General features: G+C 44.7%; 2 protein-coding genes across 9 annotated transcripts in view; one reads left to right on the forward strand and one right to left on the reverse strand.

Annotated features, from left to right (window-relative positions):
* Positions 1-5,679, reverse strand: part of CBX5 (chromobox 5) — a 60,515-nt gene extending 54,836 nt beyond the window's left edge. The window contains exon 1 of one of the 2 annotated variants that reach the window (XM_077329073.1): positions 5,660-5,679. The gene's annotated coding sequence lies outside the window, so the exon portion shown is untranslated. Of the gene's footprint in view, positions 1-5,360; positions 5,552-5,659 lie in introns of those variants that run through there. The other variant, XM_077329072.1, reaches the window with a different exon arrangement.
* A 363-nt stretch (positions 5,680-6,042) lies between these two features.
* HNRNPA1 (heterogeneous nuclear ribonucleoprotein A1) lies at positions 6,043-11,813 on the forward strand. Of its 7 annotated transcripts, XM_077329076.1 has the most exons (11): positions 6,568-6,757; positions 7,501-7,617; positions 7,754-7,900; positions 8,329-8,539; positions 8,672-8,764; positions 8,853-8,945; positions 9,611-9,682; positions 9,902-10,060; positions 10,724-10,852; positions 11,179-11,241; positions 11,481-11,813. In XM_077329076.1, exons 1-10 carry the CDS (start codon positions 6,710-6,712, stop codon positions 11,232-11,234), a joined length of 1,125 nt encoding a protein of 374 aa, XP_077185191.1. In that variant the 5' UTR covers positions 6,568-6,709; the 3' UTR covers positions 11,235-11,241; positions 11,481-11,813. The 7 variants fall into 7 exon arrangements, with proteins under 7 accessions (XP_077185193.1, XP_077185195.1, XP_077185196.1 ...); XM_077329078.1 differs by lacking the exon at positions 6,568-6,757 and adding an exon at positions 6,043-6,214 and having other exon boundaries at positions 11,179-11,813; XM_077329080.1 differs by lacking the exon at positions 6,568-6,757 and adding an exon at positions 6,043-6,214 and having other exon boundaries at positions 9,944-10,060; positions 11,179-11,813.
* Positions 11,814-15,715: the final 3,902 nt, after the last annotated feature.

Here is a 15,715-nt window from a genome sequence, read left to right on the forward strand (position 1 = left end):
TGCACTGTGCAGACTCGCTACTAGCAACCTTGCTGGAGAACAAAATTGTCGATCCAGTACATAGCGGGCATTTGTTTTGGGGCACAAAAAGTAGGAGACATTTGCACTATTCAACATATGAAGAAGGGGTTTCCCCTCCCTTACTTACCTATACAGGGTGCATTATCTTTGCATCCGCAGTCGGAGAAGTACAGGTCCAGACTGTTCCAAGTGGGAATATCTGCAAGCGTTCTGAACTAACAAGGGTTAGCAATGCACTGTAAAAATGTTTCTTTTTATCCTTAGTTGTTTGTGCAACATGCTCTTTTTGCTGAACCAAATTCCCCCCAGTTGTGTTCTCAATGTGTACAAGTAAGGGGGGGGGGGGGTTTGGATGAAAGTCTAAAAGCTAATCTCAATTACCATGACCCTACTAAAGACAGCCTTCCCAGTATTTTTGATGTGGAACATCTACTGGCGCGGTCCCTATAATGGAAATGATAATGGACCTAATGTCCCTTGTCCCACCTTAGAGAGTGCACCAGGAGATGGTCCGCAGCAGCAGAACAAGTGGGCCTCAGTGCTGAGGCTGGCTGCTCGGTGCTGTGGCCACCAGTCTTCAGAGGCCCAGAGCTAAAGGGGGAAAAGGGAGTGGAGGAGAGGGAGTCTAGGTGGTATGTCTGAGAGGGGTGACTGGGCAGGGGACAAGGATTCTTGCCCCTTATGTAGATGTTCCATATAAGGGGCGAGAATCTTTAGTAGATTTTTTCTAATAGCCAGAAGGGTTGTTGCTAACAGGATGATTTTTTTTAATTTAGTTAAAAAAACCCAAAATCTGTACCAAACCTCTCTAGAACCCACTCACATTTGCCAGTTAAGCAGCTGTAAAGACTGTTTTTATACTTTTTTAAACTTGAAAGGGGGGGGGGAAACTAGACTTTAGAGCTGAATGGCTGTATACATATTTACATGCTGCATTTGTTACTATAGACCAGGGGTAGTCAACCTGTGGTCCTCCAGCATTTGCTGGCAGGGGCTGATGGGAATTGTAGTCCATGAACATCTGGAGGACCACAGGTTGACTAACCCTGCTATAGACTTCTCCCTGGATCTAAGCACTAGCAGTCACAAGGGCAAGGATCCAAGGATACACTATTCTATATTGCAACAAGATTAAACTAAACCCACATAAGTAACCTTACGCTACTATTTTATACCCATGCTCTGTAATATGCTCAGTTTCAAATTAAGAATACTTCTGATTCTACGAAACCAACAACATGGAAATTTACTTTCCATCTCATGGAAAAATACTATTTTGCTCCAACTATCAGCTCTTACGTTTTGGGCATTTACGGTACAAGCCTATACATTTACTGAGAAAAAAATCCACTTTGTTCAATGAATTTTACTTTAAGGCTAAGGCAGGGAATCTTCTGCATATTAAGAAGCAAGTAATCTTGCTTAGTATCTTTCCATGTGTACAGGAAGCCAAGAAGAAATAACTCAGCAGTGCAAAAAATCTGCAACTCATGTGGCCAAAGATTTTGGATTATACTCTTGGGTTGTATAAATACTCTAATTGCAAAATAGTGTGTTTTACTTGGTGTAACAATCATTAAAACAAACCCTTGTTCAGGAAATAGATTAATTTTAAAATGGAAAACTGCAATTAAAGGTCTTTCCCCCCTCAATTTAAATCAATTCATCCAGTCCCAAAACAATCAATAAAGTTTCTCAATACAAACTGACTACAGTTCCAACACTTAGATCCCACTAGCCCCTACAAGAGCTTTGAAAGCAAGGGGTTCTGTACAAGTCTGCAAGCAACTTCAGTACTTTGAAACAGATAGACCCTGCAGCACCCTCATCTCTTCAGATTTCACACTCCTTACCTCTTAGCCACCACTAAACGTCACCATTCAATTTACTGTTTACCTGCCAGCCTCATAGTCTACCTGCACATCCTTTTCCTTCCAATCACCCATATTGTGAAGATGATCATCTAAAACAGTACAAGTAGAATTCTCTCTCCTTAGACGTTTGGAGCTCTTTTCCTCCCCACTGTTTGGAAATATGGCCATTTAGGAAAGATCTGTTGAGCATCTGCCCCACCCCTTCTCAGGTTCTTGCCAAAGATTCTTAGCAGTAGTTCATTGCCTACGGCAACATTCATTCTTATAAACTTTGATATTCTCAGGGTTGGGCTGTCAACTATGGAGCAGAGTTTGGTGTAGTGGTTAGGAGTGCGGACTTCTAATCTGGCATGCCAGGTTCAAGTCTGCGCTCCCCCACATGCAACCAGCTGGGTCACCTTGGGCTCGCCATGGCACTGATAAAACTGTTCTGACCGAGCAGTGATATCAGGGCTCTCTCAGCCTCACCCACCCCACAGGGTGTCTGTTGGGGGGTGAGGGAAGGGAAGGCCGCTTTGAGCCTCCTTCGGGTAGAGAAAAGCAGCATATAAGAACCAACTCTTCTTCTTTGGAGAGAAACCTGTCCCAGAAAGGGGAGGCATGGGAGCAGGTTGACACCTGTTGAAGGATCATAGAGTTTCATGTATACGTAAACAAGCTTTGGATCTTTTTCCAAAGAAAGGCACATTAAAAGTTTACATAAATACAGATTTCAGCAAGACACTGAGTAAGCAAAAGTACCCCAAAGCAAAGGTCCAGACGGAAAAGCATTGGCCCTATATACTCAGCATTTCTATCCCATATGTGCTGAAGTGCTGCCATATAGACCCCACACTAGAAGGTGCAGTCTGTAATAAAAACTTTAAAACATTATAACATATGAAATCCTGCACTACTATTTTTGGCACCAAGTATCTCCTTTAAATCACCCCCACTAAATAAGGATTGGGAGCCAGCTACTATCTTTTCAGTACCCCAGTGGATATAATCCCTATATTTTGCTTGACAGATACACATCACAAGGCAAGCATTATTATGACACTACTTGCCTCAGTGCTGGTTCAGCACTGGTGCAAACAAACCAGGCCTTCAAGTCTTGTCCTTCACTTCAGCCCAGGAAGCCCACTATTGCTAAGCCCATGGAAGTTGTCTGAATTTGGAGAGACGGTAACAAATGCCACCTCAAAATGGCTGCTGAGGATGGTGCTACAAATCACAAAATATTGAAAGGTTCCTCAAGATGTTGGGAGATTTCAAGTCAATTGTCCTCCTGTAATGGAGCTTGCTGCTTTGCAGATGGACACTCCATGCAAATGCAACAGCAATCCTTCTGTCTCTTCCAAAGCACCTCCTGCTCCAATGAAATGGGGAAAGCCAGGATTGATTCTTTCCTTTGAGGAAAAAAGTGTTTGGTTTCCAAAGAAATAGAACTGACATATACAGCTTTATTTCTGCTGGGGAGCAGACTGAGCATTTGATCAGTTTAGATGCAACTGACATCCATTTTGTACATTACCGCCAAGCAAGGTGATTGCAGGTGATTTCTGCTGGGGAGCAGACTGAGCATTTGATCAGTTTAGATGCAACTGACATCCATTTTGTACATTACCGCCAAGCAAGGTGATTGCAGGACAATGTGAGGGTGGTATGTAGATGATCTTGGTGAAGGGTGTTTGCGGGGAAACTTCCCCTCAAAGTGAGGAGGAGGTCTGGCCACCAACATAAAGGCTTTTTCCTCTTACAGCAAAAGGATTCAAATGTGAGTTAAAAGGAAAGGAAAGTTGTATGGAAGCACTACCCCTATTTTAGACATTGAAGAAGAGGTTTATTAAGTACATCTGGGAATTAGTCAGCTGAACAAATACATTTCTTTAAATAAATAAGTGCAAGAACTAAAACATCACTTTTGGAAATTTTGAACATGCTTTCCATAAAATTGGAGAGTCAATCACATACAAACATCTCAGTTTTCTTCAGGGGAACCGTAGTCAACGCTGCCATAGCAAAACGTGCTACATCTTTAATCGCTCAGCACAGAAGGAGTTTTAAATAAAATGCTTGACTAGCTCACATAATTGTTGCAAAGACACATAGGGCAGTTAAATACAGCATATTGCAATTATTGTTTCTTATGATTTCATCTGGTTTTCTGGACAACTTTTTCTCAAAATAGTAACAGTAGCCGACCAACATAACAATTGTAATAAACCAGTCACAAGTCAATCAGAGCCTGCAAAGTTGTGCAAACATGTATCTTGTGTTACATTCTACTGAATGCAATGTGACAGCCCTTTCCCCTGCCACACAAGTGCCCTCCATTTAAAAAGAAACCGAATTTCAAAGTTGGCCCATAAAAGACAAGCAATAATAGGCTAAGAAATATCATTTGGAGTTAAAGGCAATGTGAGTTCCCGGCGCTTTTAAGGTTTGCATTTGCAACTCTGAAGCACTCAGTACAGGATGATGGATTTTGTGCGACTGAGAATACAATTCGTTTGTATGAAGGTTTTTAGGAACGGATCTGCAAGAGTGTGAGATTTGCGGGGAAAGACAAGTCAGGGGAAAGGAGGGGGAGTAGGGAGCGCATTAAAGTGGGACTGGGCCTGAGATGCCAGAAGTGATAGCTTGTAACAGAAAAAGGACACACACAAACACACCGGTCAAGGCAACAGTGCAGACTCCAAACCTCCCACTACATTTTACTCCAGGGAAATTCAACAGATTGCATGTGGATCACCGTGCCTAGGTAACGGAGCTCGAAATCCCTGGCAGGAAGAAATGAAAAGACGCTTCTGCTCGCTATATGGGGCGAGGTGTAGAAGAACAGCGGCATCTCCCTCCAGGGAAACAAAAACCGAGTGCAAGAGCACCTTTAAGCCCACAAAGATTGATCCAAGGTGTCAGCTTTTGTGTGCAAGCACACTTCCTCAGACAATGTGCATGCACTCGAAAGCTCACGCCTTGAATCAATCTGTGTTCGTCTTAAAGCTGCTCTTGGACTCCGTTTTTGTTGTGCTATTTCAGACCAAGTCGGCTACCCGCTTGAACCCCTCTAGGGGGTTCCTGGCAGGAAACCCTACCCCCCCCCCCCGTATCTTGCATTCAATTCCACCCCGCAGGAATGCTACACACTCCAAACCGCTAGTGGCTGGGAGCGCATTCATTGGCTTTCCTGAATGTCAATCAAAGGGGGCTGGTACACCCTCCCGCGCAAGCCCCGCTGTTTCATTGGCGGAAACGCCTGCCGCTCTTCGCGTGGTCCCGCGCCTCCAACCATCCCAACCTTCGACCCGATACGCTGTCAGTCACCTCCCAGAGCCCTGCCCCAGCGACAGTCCCCGCCCCCTTTTCCAACGGTACCTCACGGCTCAGCTCCCCAACCCCGAGGCCACGCCCCCTCCCCTCAAGAATTGCCCGTTCTCGGTAACGAGCTACCCATCCAGACCGTTTCCCGCGATCGCTCACCTGGAGAAAGTAACGGGCTCGAGACGAAACCAACTCCCCCTCCCTGGGCTGTAACCCCTCACAGCCGCGGCTCCTGCGCAACGCCCGCCAAAATAGCCCTCCAGTGCGCACGCGCCAACCCCTCCGCCCTTTCCCAAGCTCACTGCGCTGCCGTGAGGCGCGCGCAATTGTCTCCCTACCACGCGACCCTTGACGCATGCGCAAGTAAGTCTGTTCCGCCTCGCTTGGTTCTGTAGCGTCTGGAAGCGTTTTTTGCAATTATAATTCGCCCGCCCCCGCCTTTCTCCGTTACCACACACTTTCACTACTTCAAAAGTGAAGCCATCACTAAACATGAAGGTTGATAAACGTTGGACTGAGTTTCTGCCTCGACTAGAACGAAGAAAAGACTAGCCAATCAGAAACCAGGTGTGGTTGTCCCAGCCAATGGGGAATAAAACCCGGATACCCAACTACTCAATCACAGAGAAACTATGTGGCGGAGGCGGGAACCCGCTTTTCTGATTGGCAATGAGGGAAAAAGAGGGCAAGACTGCTCCCCTGGAGGGAAGGGCGTAAGAAACAACTAGCCAATAGAAAGAGGATGAAGGCGGGGACAAGGAGACAAGCAGGCGCGGCTCCCTGTCTGCTTTCCCAATGAGAGATCGGCGACTGGGCCTTGGTCCAATCAGAAGCGCCGAGGAGGGAGCGACTAGCCAATAGGAGTGAGCAAGGGGCGGGCCCTGATATTTAGGCGACGGCGCAGGAGTGACTCACTCCCTTTCTAACTCGGCTGTAGTGGGAGGGAGCATCGTTCGTCTTGAAGTCTGGCTAGGCCTCGTCGGTTTACCGCCGCCATCATGTCGAAGTCTGAGGTAACGCTTCGGCCTTGGCGTTTTCTCGTTCTGGATGTTCCCTTGCGATTCTCCTCGTTTGTATAATTCTATGCTTTTTTTTGTTATTTACTAATTATCCGCTTACTGGTGAGATCAAAAGCCTGTTTCCGCCTTTGATACTAGTCCTGCTATCTCGCTTTCTAGTGCCGGTTTTTTAATGGAGCTTTGCTCTCTGGGCCTTCTTCGTTCGTTATGTGCGAGCTGCGCATGCGCGTTAGTGCGCAAAGGGAAGGCGCCATTTTTTACGCTGCGTGGCGTTCCCCGAAGTTCCTTGGGAGGCGCCTGCGCAATGAGGGGGAGGTGGGCATTCAGGCGCTTGCGTATATCCCTGTTCCTCACTTCCTTTGGAGCTTTGTGGGGGTTGGGGCGTGCCACGTGCTCGGTCGCATTGTCTGCGGGTTCTCCCCTCGGCAGCATCGCACGGTGCACCGAATCGCTTCTACCTTCTGTGGTTTTCCTTGAGAGAGGAAAGTAATGCGTAGTTACGAGAAAAACCCCAGAGACCAATGGGGTTATTCCCAAGTAAGTATGCGCAGGATACGAAGTTTTTGTGCTAGAAATAGGAACGGATGTTTTCATTGTGAAATAGTGGTTCTGTGTACAGTGACATATAACCATAAAAACTAATACTTTGTTTTCTACTCCTTTCGTTGTCAGTCTTCTGAATGCTTTATGCTGGCCACTAGCTTTCAGGGCATGTCATTTTTATGAAAGAAGACTAATTCACGGTAGAAAAAAGTAATTTCAGCTGTATTCAAGAATAGTTACCTGTTTTGAGTCAGCAAGAAAGGGAGATTATAAAAGACTAAACCACCCAAAAAGCCTCTGATAATTCTCTTATCACTTATCTTTCCACTCAAGTAGCGATTATAGAAACTAGGGTGAATTATCCATTTGTTTTGACTGTGTGGGCATCATGCATAGGTTTATTGGCTATTTGGCAATTTTCCTATTTTGACATAGGTCAGTGGCTTGACTCCATATAATACTTGAAATTTCCAGAATATTGAATGAGAGAGATGACCATAGGCAGTTAAAATGCTATAAGGGTGGGTGGAAGAACTCCTGTCCAAATTGTCTTCCTCCTGTTGTTGGGAAGTTAATGTGTTCTTGATGGTTTTTATAGAGACGTCACACAATTGGTGCCTGCTTGTTCACGGAGTAGTTTTTTGGGGGTCTGCCCAACAGCCTCAGCTAGCATGGGTGGAGGGGGAATGTATATGTAGGCAGCCTTTTTGCCTGATTCCTTTTTATTTCTGTTGCAGTCCCCTAAAGAGCCTGAACAACTTCGTAAACTGTTTATTGGTGGCCTAAGTTTTGAGACAACGGATGAAAGCCTTCGTAATCACTTTGAACAGTGGGGCACACTTACAGACTGTGTGGTAGGTGAAGGGTTGAAAAATAGCTTTTACTTAGAATGTTTAGTGACCCTTATTTTCACAAATGGATTGTGCAATATGGTCTTAGAAATAGTAAACTGAGCATGTGATCTAGTTTCACTAATTTTTGCTGTCTTAGGTAATGAGGGACCCCAACACAAAGCGCTCCAGGGGCTTTGGATTCGTCACTTACTCCACAGTAGAAGAGGTTGATGCTGCCATGAACGCCAGGCCACACAAAGTAGATGGTAGAGTTGTTGAACCAAAGCGAGCCGTATCCAGAGAGGTAAGCACAGCTTTCTCCAAATCTAAAAACCTGTTCTAGATGTGATGCTTTAAAAAATAAAGCAATGCATTGCTATGCTGCTCTCCCCAAGCTGAAGGTCTAAAACACGGGTAGTCAGCCTGTGGTCCTCCAGATGTCCATGGATTACAATTCCCATGAACCCCTGCCAGTATTTGCTGGCAGGGGCTCATGGGAATTGTAGTCCATGGACATCTGGAGGACCACAGGTTGACTACCCCTAGTCTAAAACACTTGTTAGCTACTTAACTCAAAACTAGAGTAGCTTTTGTATAAATATGCCTAGTTATTAGGTAGCTGCAACTTAATCCTAAACATCTTTGGTTACAATGTCTCCAATTAATTCAGTGGGACTTGTTTACCTGCTGTTTTGAAAGCCTGATGGTGTGTTTGCTCTTTCGTTACTGTAGGATTCTCAAAGGCCTGGAGCTCATTTAACAGTGAAAAAAATCTTTGTGGGAGGAATTAAAGAAGATACAGAAGAACATCATTTGAGGGACTATTTTGAGCAGTATGGAAAAATTGAAGTGATTGAGATACTAACTGACCGTGGAAGTGGCAAAAAAAGGGGGTTTGCTTTTGTTACTTTTGATGACCATGACTCTGTGGACAAGATAGTCAGTAAGTATACTAGTAGCTTGCTGGACTTAGATTTTGTTCTAGGCCAACTTTGGCTGGCCACCTGAATTTATCCATATGCTTTGATCAACTTGTAAAGCTACACTGGCACCATTTTTTGTCTTCTGTGTTTAGTTCAGAAATATCACACTGTGAATGGACACAACTGTGAAGTCAGGAAAGCTTTGTCAAAGCAGGAAATGGCCAGTGCAACATCCAGTCAAAGAGGTGAATTTCATTTCATTGGTAGAACCCCCCCACCCCAAACCTTGTGATGTAGGTTCTCTTCAGAATTACTGATAGTTGCTCTTCTTAGGTCGTAGTAGTTCTGGCAGTTTTGGTGGTAGCCGAGGAGGTGGATTTGGCAGCGGTGACAACTTCAACCGTGGTAGCAACTTTGGTAGCCGTGGTAATTAATTTCAAGTATTATATGGGCATTTTGATAGATTTTTTTCATGGCTGACTGTTTGGCCACTTAATGGGCTTCAGGAAGATTTGAACTGTAGTCTCACAGGTTACATCAGTACACTTCTGAAGCATAGCGTACATGAAAGTTTATACCCAGAATAAAATTAAATTTTGTTCTTAGTGCCACTGGACTGCCAACTTTGTTCTGCTGCTTTGGTTCAACTTGTAAAATTGAGAGCAGCTAGTAACTGCAGACCAAGGCTCATTCCCAGAACAGGGGTAGAAGAATACGCCACTTACAGGCTGCTTTCTCGTATTTTCATCTGCTCTTTTGGCTGGGGATTAGAGAGTAGCCCCCTTACCCTTGTTAAATGGGTACACCTGTCTATGAACATTGCAGGGAAAAATACTCCATCTAAGTAGCATTTAGGTTGTTATAGCAATGACTAGTGGGGGAAAGATAGGGACACCAGAAGATGGGTTGGGAAGGTGAGCTTGGCACTATTGGGTTGTGGGGAGTGGCAGCAGGGGAGTTAAAGTAGGAGTTCCTCCTCAGGGTCTGCACTTGTGCTTAAGTGCTGCCTTGAGTGTTCTGGCCTGAATTTAATCAATAATGTTTGGGTTACATGTTGGGAATATAATAATGACTGAACCGGTTCTTCTCAGGCAGCTTTGGTAGTCGCAGCGGAGGTGGCTACGGAAACAGCGGAGACGGCTACAACGGCTTTGGCAATGATGGTAAGCTCAGCTGTCTTTGAGCCATCTGGTTAGTTATGGGGAGTTAAAAAGTCATCCTTGGTTTGGATCCAAGTAAGACTGTCCATGATGGGGGTCATCTTTTGCCAATGCCCCCTTGTGGGGGGGAGGGGTTCTTAATCCCTGGGAGAAGTGGTTTGGGCTCCAGCAGGGTGGGCAGGAGAAAGCCATCCTCTGCTGACAAATCCCTTCCACCAGCAGAAGTTTCCAGTGGATCCAAGAACATGTCTGACCTTCCTACAGGTTATGGGAGCAGTGGCCCTGGCTACTCTGGAGGAAGCAGGGGTTATGGCAGTAGTGGTAGCTATGATGGCTATAACAATGGAGGAGGAGGAGGAGGTTTTGGCGGTGGCAGTGGTGGTAAGTATGGCCAGTTTTCTGTCTGCCATTACTTTGAACAAATGAATTATTATTATTATTATTATATTTATTTCCCGCCTCTCCCGATAGGCTCGGGAGATCTAATCGTTTGAGATCTAAATCTCATTTTGGCTGTTGGGTAGCATGTTGGTTGTTGAAGTGACAGCAGAAAAGTCGCTACAGTGTTTTAAAAAAAAAAGGAATCCAGGCTTAGCTTGTACGTATATATTTGGGATTGCACTATTTTGATACGAAAGCAAAACAAATCGTTTTGATGGCCTTTACGGCCCCTTCGGACTCTATGATAGAATGCCACCTGGCTGGATATTGTTACACTGACCTTTCTTTGTGGTTTATGTGTAAAAAGATCTATTACGAGTTTAAGGTTTTAGGGTTAACAAGATGGAAATCTAGCTTGGTCTTGATGGGATGATTTGTTTTGATTTTTGAAAACTTACCTTGATGTTATGTCACTTGCTGTGGCCACCTAAGGAGAAGTTGTATGTTATTTGTAACGAGGATAATGGTCAATTAAAAGTTGCTTGTTGGATTAAACTAACTACATCTTTGCTGCCTGGATGGAATGGGGAAGGGTAGATATGAGTGTACTGACGCATGGAGATTCATCTGTGACAAGGCAATGTAAAACATTTCTCTATTCAGGAAGCAGCTTTGGAGGAGGCGGAAACTACAATGATTTTGGCAGCTACAACAGCCAGTCTTCAAACTTTGGACCCATGAAAGGTGGGAACTTTGGAGGCAGGAGCTCAGGACCATACGGTGGAAGTGGTGGTAAGTGCTGCTAAACAAAAATGAAAACTCTACCATGCTCGGGCCCAGAAAGATAAACATGCATAAGTTTGTACTCTTCCGTCTTCATTTAGAAACATACCAAAGGCCACCAATTAAAAGATTTGACAGTTGTAGTTTTCAATCATGTGCTTCTATCTCTGCCTGTTTTTCTTCCTCTGGTAATCTACCCCCTCCCCTTTATATCTCTGTCCTGTAGCCATTCTGCTGAGCTTTTATACCCTTTACCTACTCTAATCTTTCTGTTGCTTTTTAGTGCCCATTTTCTGTGCTGAAAACTGGAATCTCTTTTTTTCTCCCCCCTGCAGGTGGCTATGGTGGCTCTGGCAGTGGCAGTAGCTACGGTGGAGGAAGGAGATTTTAATTCCTCGGTAAGGCTTTCCTCTTTAACCCCCTCCGCTAGCGTGCAGTGTCAATGTACTGTAAACCATAATGCTTAATGTAGCCGAGCAAGTTATTCAAGTAGCTTTAAGCATATTTGGACTAAAATGCAGATGTTAAAAAGCTAATGTATGGATTGGCAGTCGGTGGGAACAAACATGCTGTTGGATTGTAGCCTTGAGTCTCAAATGTGTTTAGATTAACAACTTTATTCCGTATTATTCAACAGGAAACAAAGCTTAGCAGGAGAGGAGAGCCAGAGAAGTGACAGGGAAGCTACAGGTTACCACAGTTGTGAACTCAGCCAAACACAGTTGTGGCAGGGTAGAGCTGCCTCATGAAGACATGTGTTAGAAAAAAACGCTTGTTGACAAACATCAGGACTGTATTTGTGACTAACTGTATAACAGGATATTTTAGTTTTTTTTTGTGTTCTGTGGAAAGTGCAAAGCATTCCAACGAGGGCTTTTATGTAGACTAATTTTTTCCACACCCATGCTGTTCGATTGCTAACTGTATTAGACTGATCATGACGCTGAATAAATGTGTCTCTTTTTTTAAACATGCTGTGTAAAATTAGTTTACTGTAAGTTTAACATGTGTGGGTTTTAGCTGCATGGCTGGTGCCACCTGGGTTAGCTCAGAAGGGCACCGATGCCTTGAAACTGGAATCTTGCTGATAATGCTGCATTAAAAGTCAATGGCAGGGCTGTCCACACTTGCAAACTGGCACAGCAGCCAGGATGGATTTTTGGCCTGGATTCTACCATTCTGTTCAGCAGAAGTTGGAAACTTTTCTCCATCTTAACAACAACAACAAGCCTTTAATAGCTTGTTATCTTCTCCACCTTAATTTTTCAGAAGTACCACCAGAGGTGGAGGAAGTTTCCAAACATTGAGCAGATTAGTAAGGAGACAGGTTGCTACCAAATTTCTTTTAGCTTTAATGGGTGTGATTCTTGCTAGTGTAGACAGCCCTAACACCACCAAATCCAGTATTCCTCATTTCTTGCAATGTAATTTATTCTTATTGTATCAATATCATTGGCTTGCCGAAGAAGTTTCTTAAATGGTCACAGAGGGTCAGCTTGCTACGGGGTTGTGGGATTTCCTCTCCAGGAGCTATTGCCAGATTTGGAAGGGTTACCCTCACAAAGCTTTCCTTCTAGAATTGTAACAAGGAAGCAGGAATACTCCTGGCAAAACAAACTTCCATTCATTCCTAGTCCTATGTTTTGAGACTGGTCATAAAGCACCCATCACTTGCTAAAACCAATCTGAAAACTGTTGAGCAGCCATACTCTATGGTATGTGGTGGGGTAACACTGTAGAATAATTAAAAGTCAGGTTCTGTGCTGAATGCAACTGGACTAGATTTGGATACATTGGGTGAAAGCTTTAAAAGCCATCACAGATTAAATATTGTGTTCCTTATCGCTGCCATTAGATTAAGCCAGGGGTAGTCCAACTGCGGCCCTTCAGATGTCCATGGACTACAATTCCCATGAGCATGTGCACGTACAGCTTGAACTGGTGGGTTGCATTTGCTGACGGGCTCATGGGAATTGTAGTCCATGGACATCTGGAGGGCTGCAGTTTGACTACCCCTGGATTAAGTTCCTCTGTCAGGAAGCAAGATTCCAGAGCAACAGTGAAATTGACAATCCTCTCATCCTCTCACTGGAGTAATAAAGCAATGATAAGATGGGCCCTTAGGGATTTAGCTGTCTTCTGTAGCCACTCAGATATTTGTATTTCTTCCACCAATGGTTCTTCCAGTGAGGAGGTGATTGGAACATCTCAACTAGTGTTCCCTTTGAGGTATGAATCCTCAAAGCTGCTGTGGAATCTGTTCACGTTTCCTGTCTGCAACAGAAACTGAGAGTTGGATGCCAGTTTCTGGCTCCATCTTCCCTTCTAGTTATTTCCTCTATCCATTACATGAGCTGAAACTTTAAACAGTGGTGGAGAGGACTGTAAGTCCAGTTGATCTTCAGTGATGTGAGCACACATCAAATGTCTTGTGGACAAGGGACCATTGAGAGTGTGCTAAAAACTGCTTAAAGTTACAGTGGGGTGTGTATGTATAACTTCTTTTTTCTGATGAGTAAATGGCTTTTTAGATTGCAAAAAAAATGATTAGCTCTGATGGGTTTTATGTGGCTGAGTTTGCAATAGCAGGTGGATCCTTATTCTATTGAGGGAGACGAGACCTCAGGATTCATGGAGCCATGCTCGTTTTTGACATGGTAGCATACCCACAACAGAGGAGAGCTCGCCAGGAACCGAAAACTAAGTAGCTTTACAAATCCAGGAGGCATGCAGATGGTTGAGCTACTAGGAACGGCTAGCAAGCATAGCTCCGAATGGCTTCCAGCCCAGACGCTACCACAGCTGAGAGTAGACACGTGTGTTGAGTCGAGTGGACAGATAAGCCAGGTGCAGGCTTCTGCTGACTAGAAGGGAGTGCTCAGTGACCACCGGAAGGAGGCAGACAAGAGTAAGGATCCTTGCTCTTAGGACTAGCAGTCAGACGCAGAAGGAAGGAAAGGTTATATTACTGTACTGGTAGGTAAGAACAGATTTTACTTATGTCATATACAGTTTTGTTGTCCTGCTAAACTTTCTCAGAGGCTGAAAGTTTACCTTCTAAATATCGGTTCAGCTACTGCTTTATAACATTGCCCAGTGCTGTAATATACAAGCCGTAGATGGGTTAGAATATAATGCCGATTGGAAGATTAAAAATATTTGCTCGCAGGCCTTGAATGACAGTGGCTGGTGAAATTTACCTAATGTTGAAAAGTGTTGCCTCTTTTAAACACCCTCTTTGGGTGGCCTTGCCAGCTTAAAAACTTAGACCAGTATTTCAATGCACTGGCTGCGCTGCTTATAAATGCGGCAGGATGTTTGGGGGGGGGGAGTGGGGAGGCTCATGTGAGGAATCTCTTGAATGTAAGGCGGAGAGCTTGGATCAAGTGAAATTAACAGGCTTTCCTTTTATAGGAGAAGAGCTGCCCAGTGTCAAACGTACTTGCGCAGGAACTAGGATGTCTGTGGATCTCCCTTTTTCAAAAAAAGGTAAAGCCAACATGTGAGAAAGTAGAATGTATCAGGGCATTATTCAGAGAGCTTGCTTGATATAAACAAGCCAGAGAAGTCACACTAGCTCTCCGGTCAGTGTGTAGGGCTAGGGGTGGGCTTTCCAAGGGTCTTAATGTTTCTAGCTAAGGGAACTTGAGGCTGCTGGTAAAACTGAGGATGTGTTTCCAAAAATATGCTTTAATGCTGCTATCATGGTGTTATAACTAGGTGGTTATTTTTCTTCTCTTGCAGGACACAATTTGGATACCCTGTATCTTTCAGTGAAAGTTAAATAGCTACTGGGTAGCTACACGTATCAGTGATTCCTACGAACCGTTCTTTTGTATTCAATAAAGCTTTTTGTAGTAACTGCTTTGTGTTTTGTTAATAGCTGAGGCATTCCCAGTGGGTTCCTTGCAGTACCTGAGGTGGGGGGAACAAACAATGATTAAGCAAAGACACTTTATCACTTCTAGCTGGGTACTTGGTTTGCAAGGAGGCAAGGCAGGTTAGAACTCATTTCAGCTCTGTACCCTATAAATGTCACTACTGCATGCGAGTTGTGAGTTGCGTGTGAACCAAACCCAAAAGCACTATAAAGGTAAAGGTATCCCCTGTGCAAGCACCGGGTCATGTCTGATGCTTGGGGTGACGCCCTCTAGTGTTTTCATGGCAGACTCAATACGGGGTGGTTTGCCAGTGCCTTCCCCAGTCATTACCGTTAACCCCCACAGCAGGCTGGGTACTCATTTTACCGACCTCGGAAAGATGGAAGGCTGAGTCAACCTTGAGCCGGCTGCTAGGATTGAACTCCCAGCCTCATGGGCAGAGCTTTCAGACTGCATGTCTGCTGCCTCACCACTCCGCTCGAGAAGCACTGTGTAGGGGGGTGATTTGTTCTGCAAGCAGGGCTGTCTTACTTGAAAATGCGTGTCTGGGATGGGCTGCACCTGCAATCATCCCAGACAATGGGCTGTCTTCCACCACGGGGCCAGTAAGGTTTTTTTTGAAGGTCATGCTGAGTCAGGAAAACAATACAAGCCTTCCCTCCCGCCCCTACTGCAGGCAAAGTCCAATATAGGCCCCTGGGACACTTCTGAATTGAGCTATAGGAAATCTGCAGCTGGTATCTTGCTATGAGTCTCCATGGTGCTCAAGTGAGGTTATGTAACATGGAGTTTGGACCTTAGTACAGTTCTGCTGGGACCAGGAGGAATTCATGTCTGCCCAAGAACAAATGGCTTCATATTAATATATTTTGTTTCTCTAACACACGCTCTGGTCATCCAGTGATTCATTGCCAGCCCTGCTGCCTCTTCTAAGCAAGGAAGGTATAAACGCTCTTTCCTCTGTAACCTGAAATTTCTGTGAGAGCCAGTT

This window comes from Paroedura picta, chromosome 3 (assembly GCF_049243985.1).
Source record: "Paroedura picta isolate Pp20150507F chromosome 3, Ppicta_v3.0, whole genome shotgun sequence".
Lineage (NCBI taxonomy): Eukaryota > Metazoa > Chordata > Lepidosauria > Squamata > Gekkonidae > Paroedura > Paroedura picta.

Bases quoted from the DNA above. Each gene is read 5' to 3' on its own strand.
- HNRNPA1 (XM_077329075.1), top strand. From the start codon at position 6,710: ATGCGTAGTTACGAGAAAAACCCCAGAGACCAATGGGGTTATTCCCAA. The intron at 6,758-7,500 runs GTAAGTATGCGC...TTTCTGTTGCAG, and splicing joins ACCAATGGGGTTATTCCCAA to TCCCCTAAAGAGCCTGAACA. The intron at 8,946-9,610 runs GTAATTAATTTC...GGTTCTTCTCAG, and splicing joins TAGCAACTTTGGTAGCCGTG to GCAGCTTTGGTAGTCGCAGC.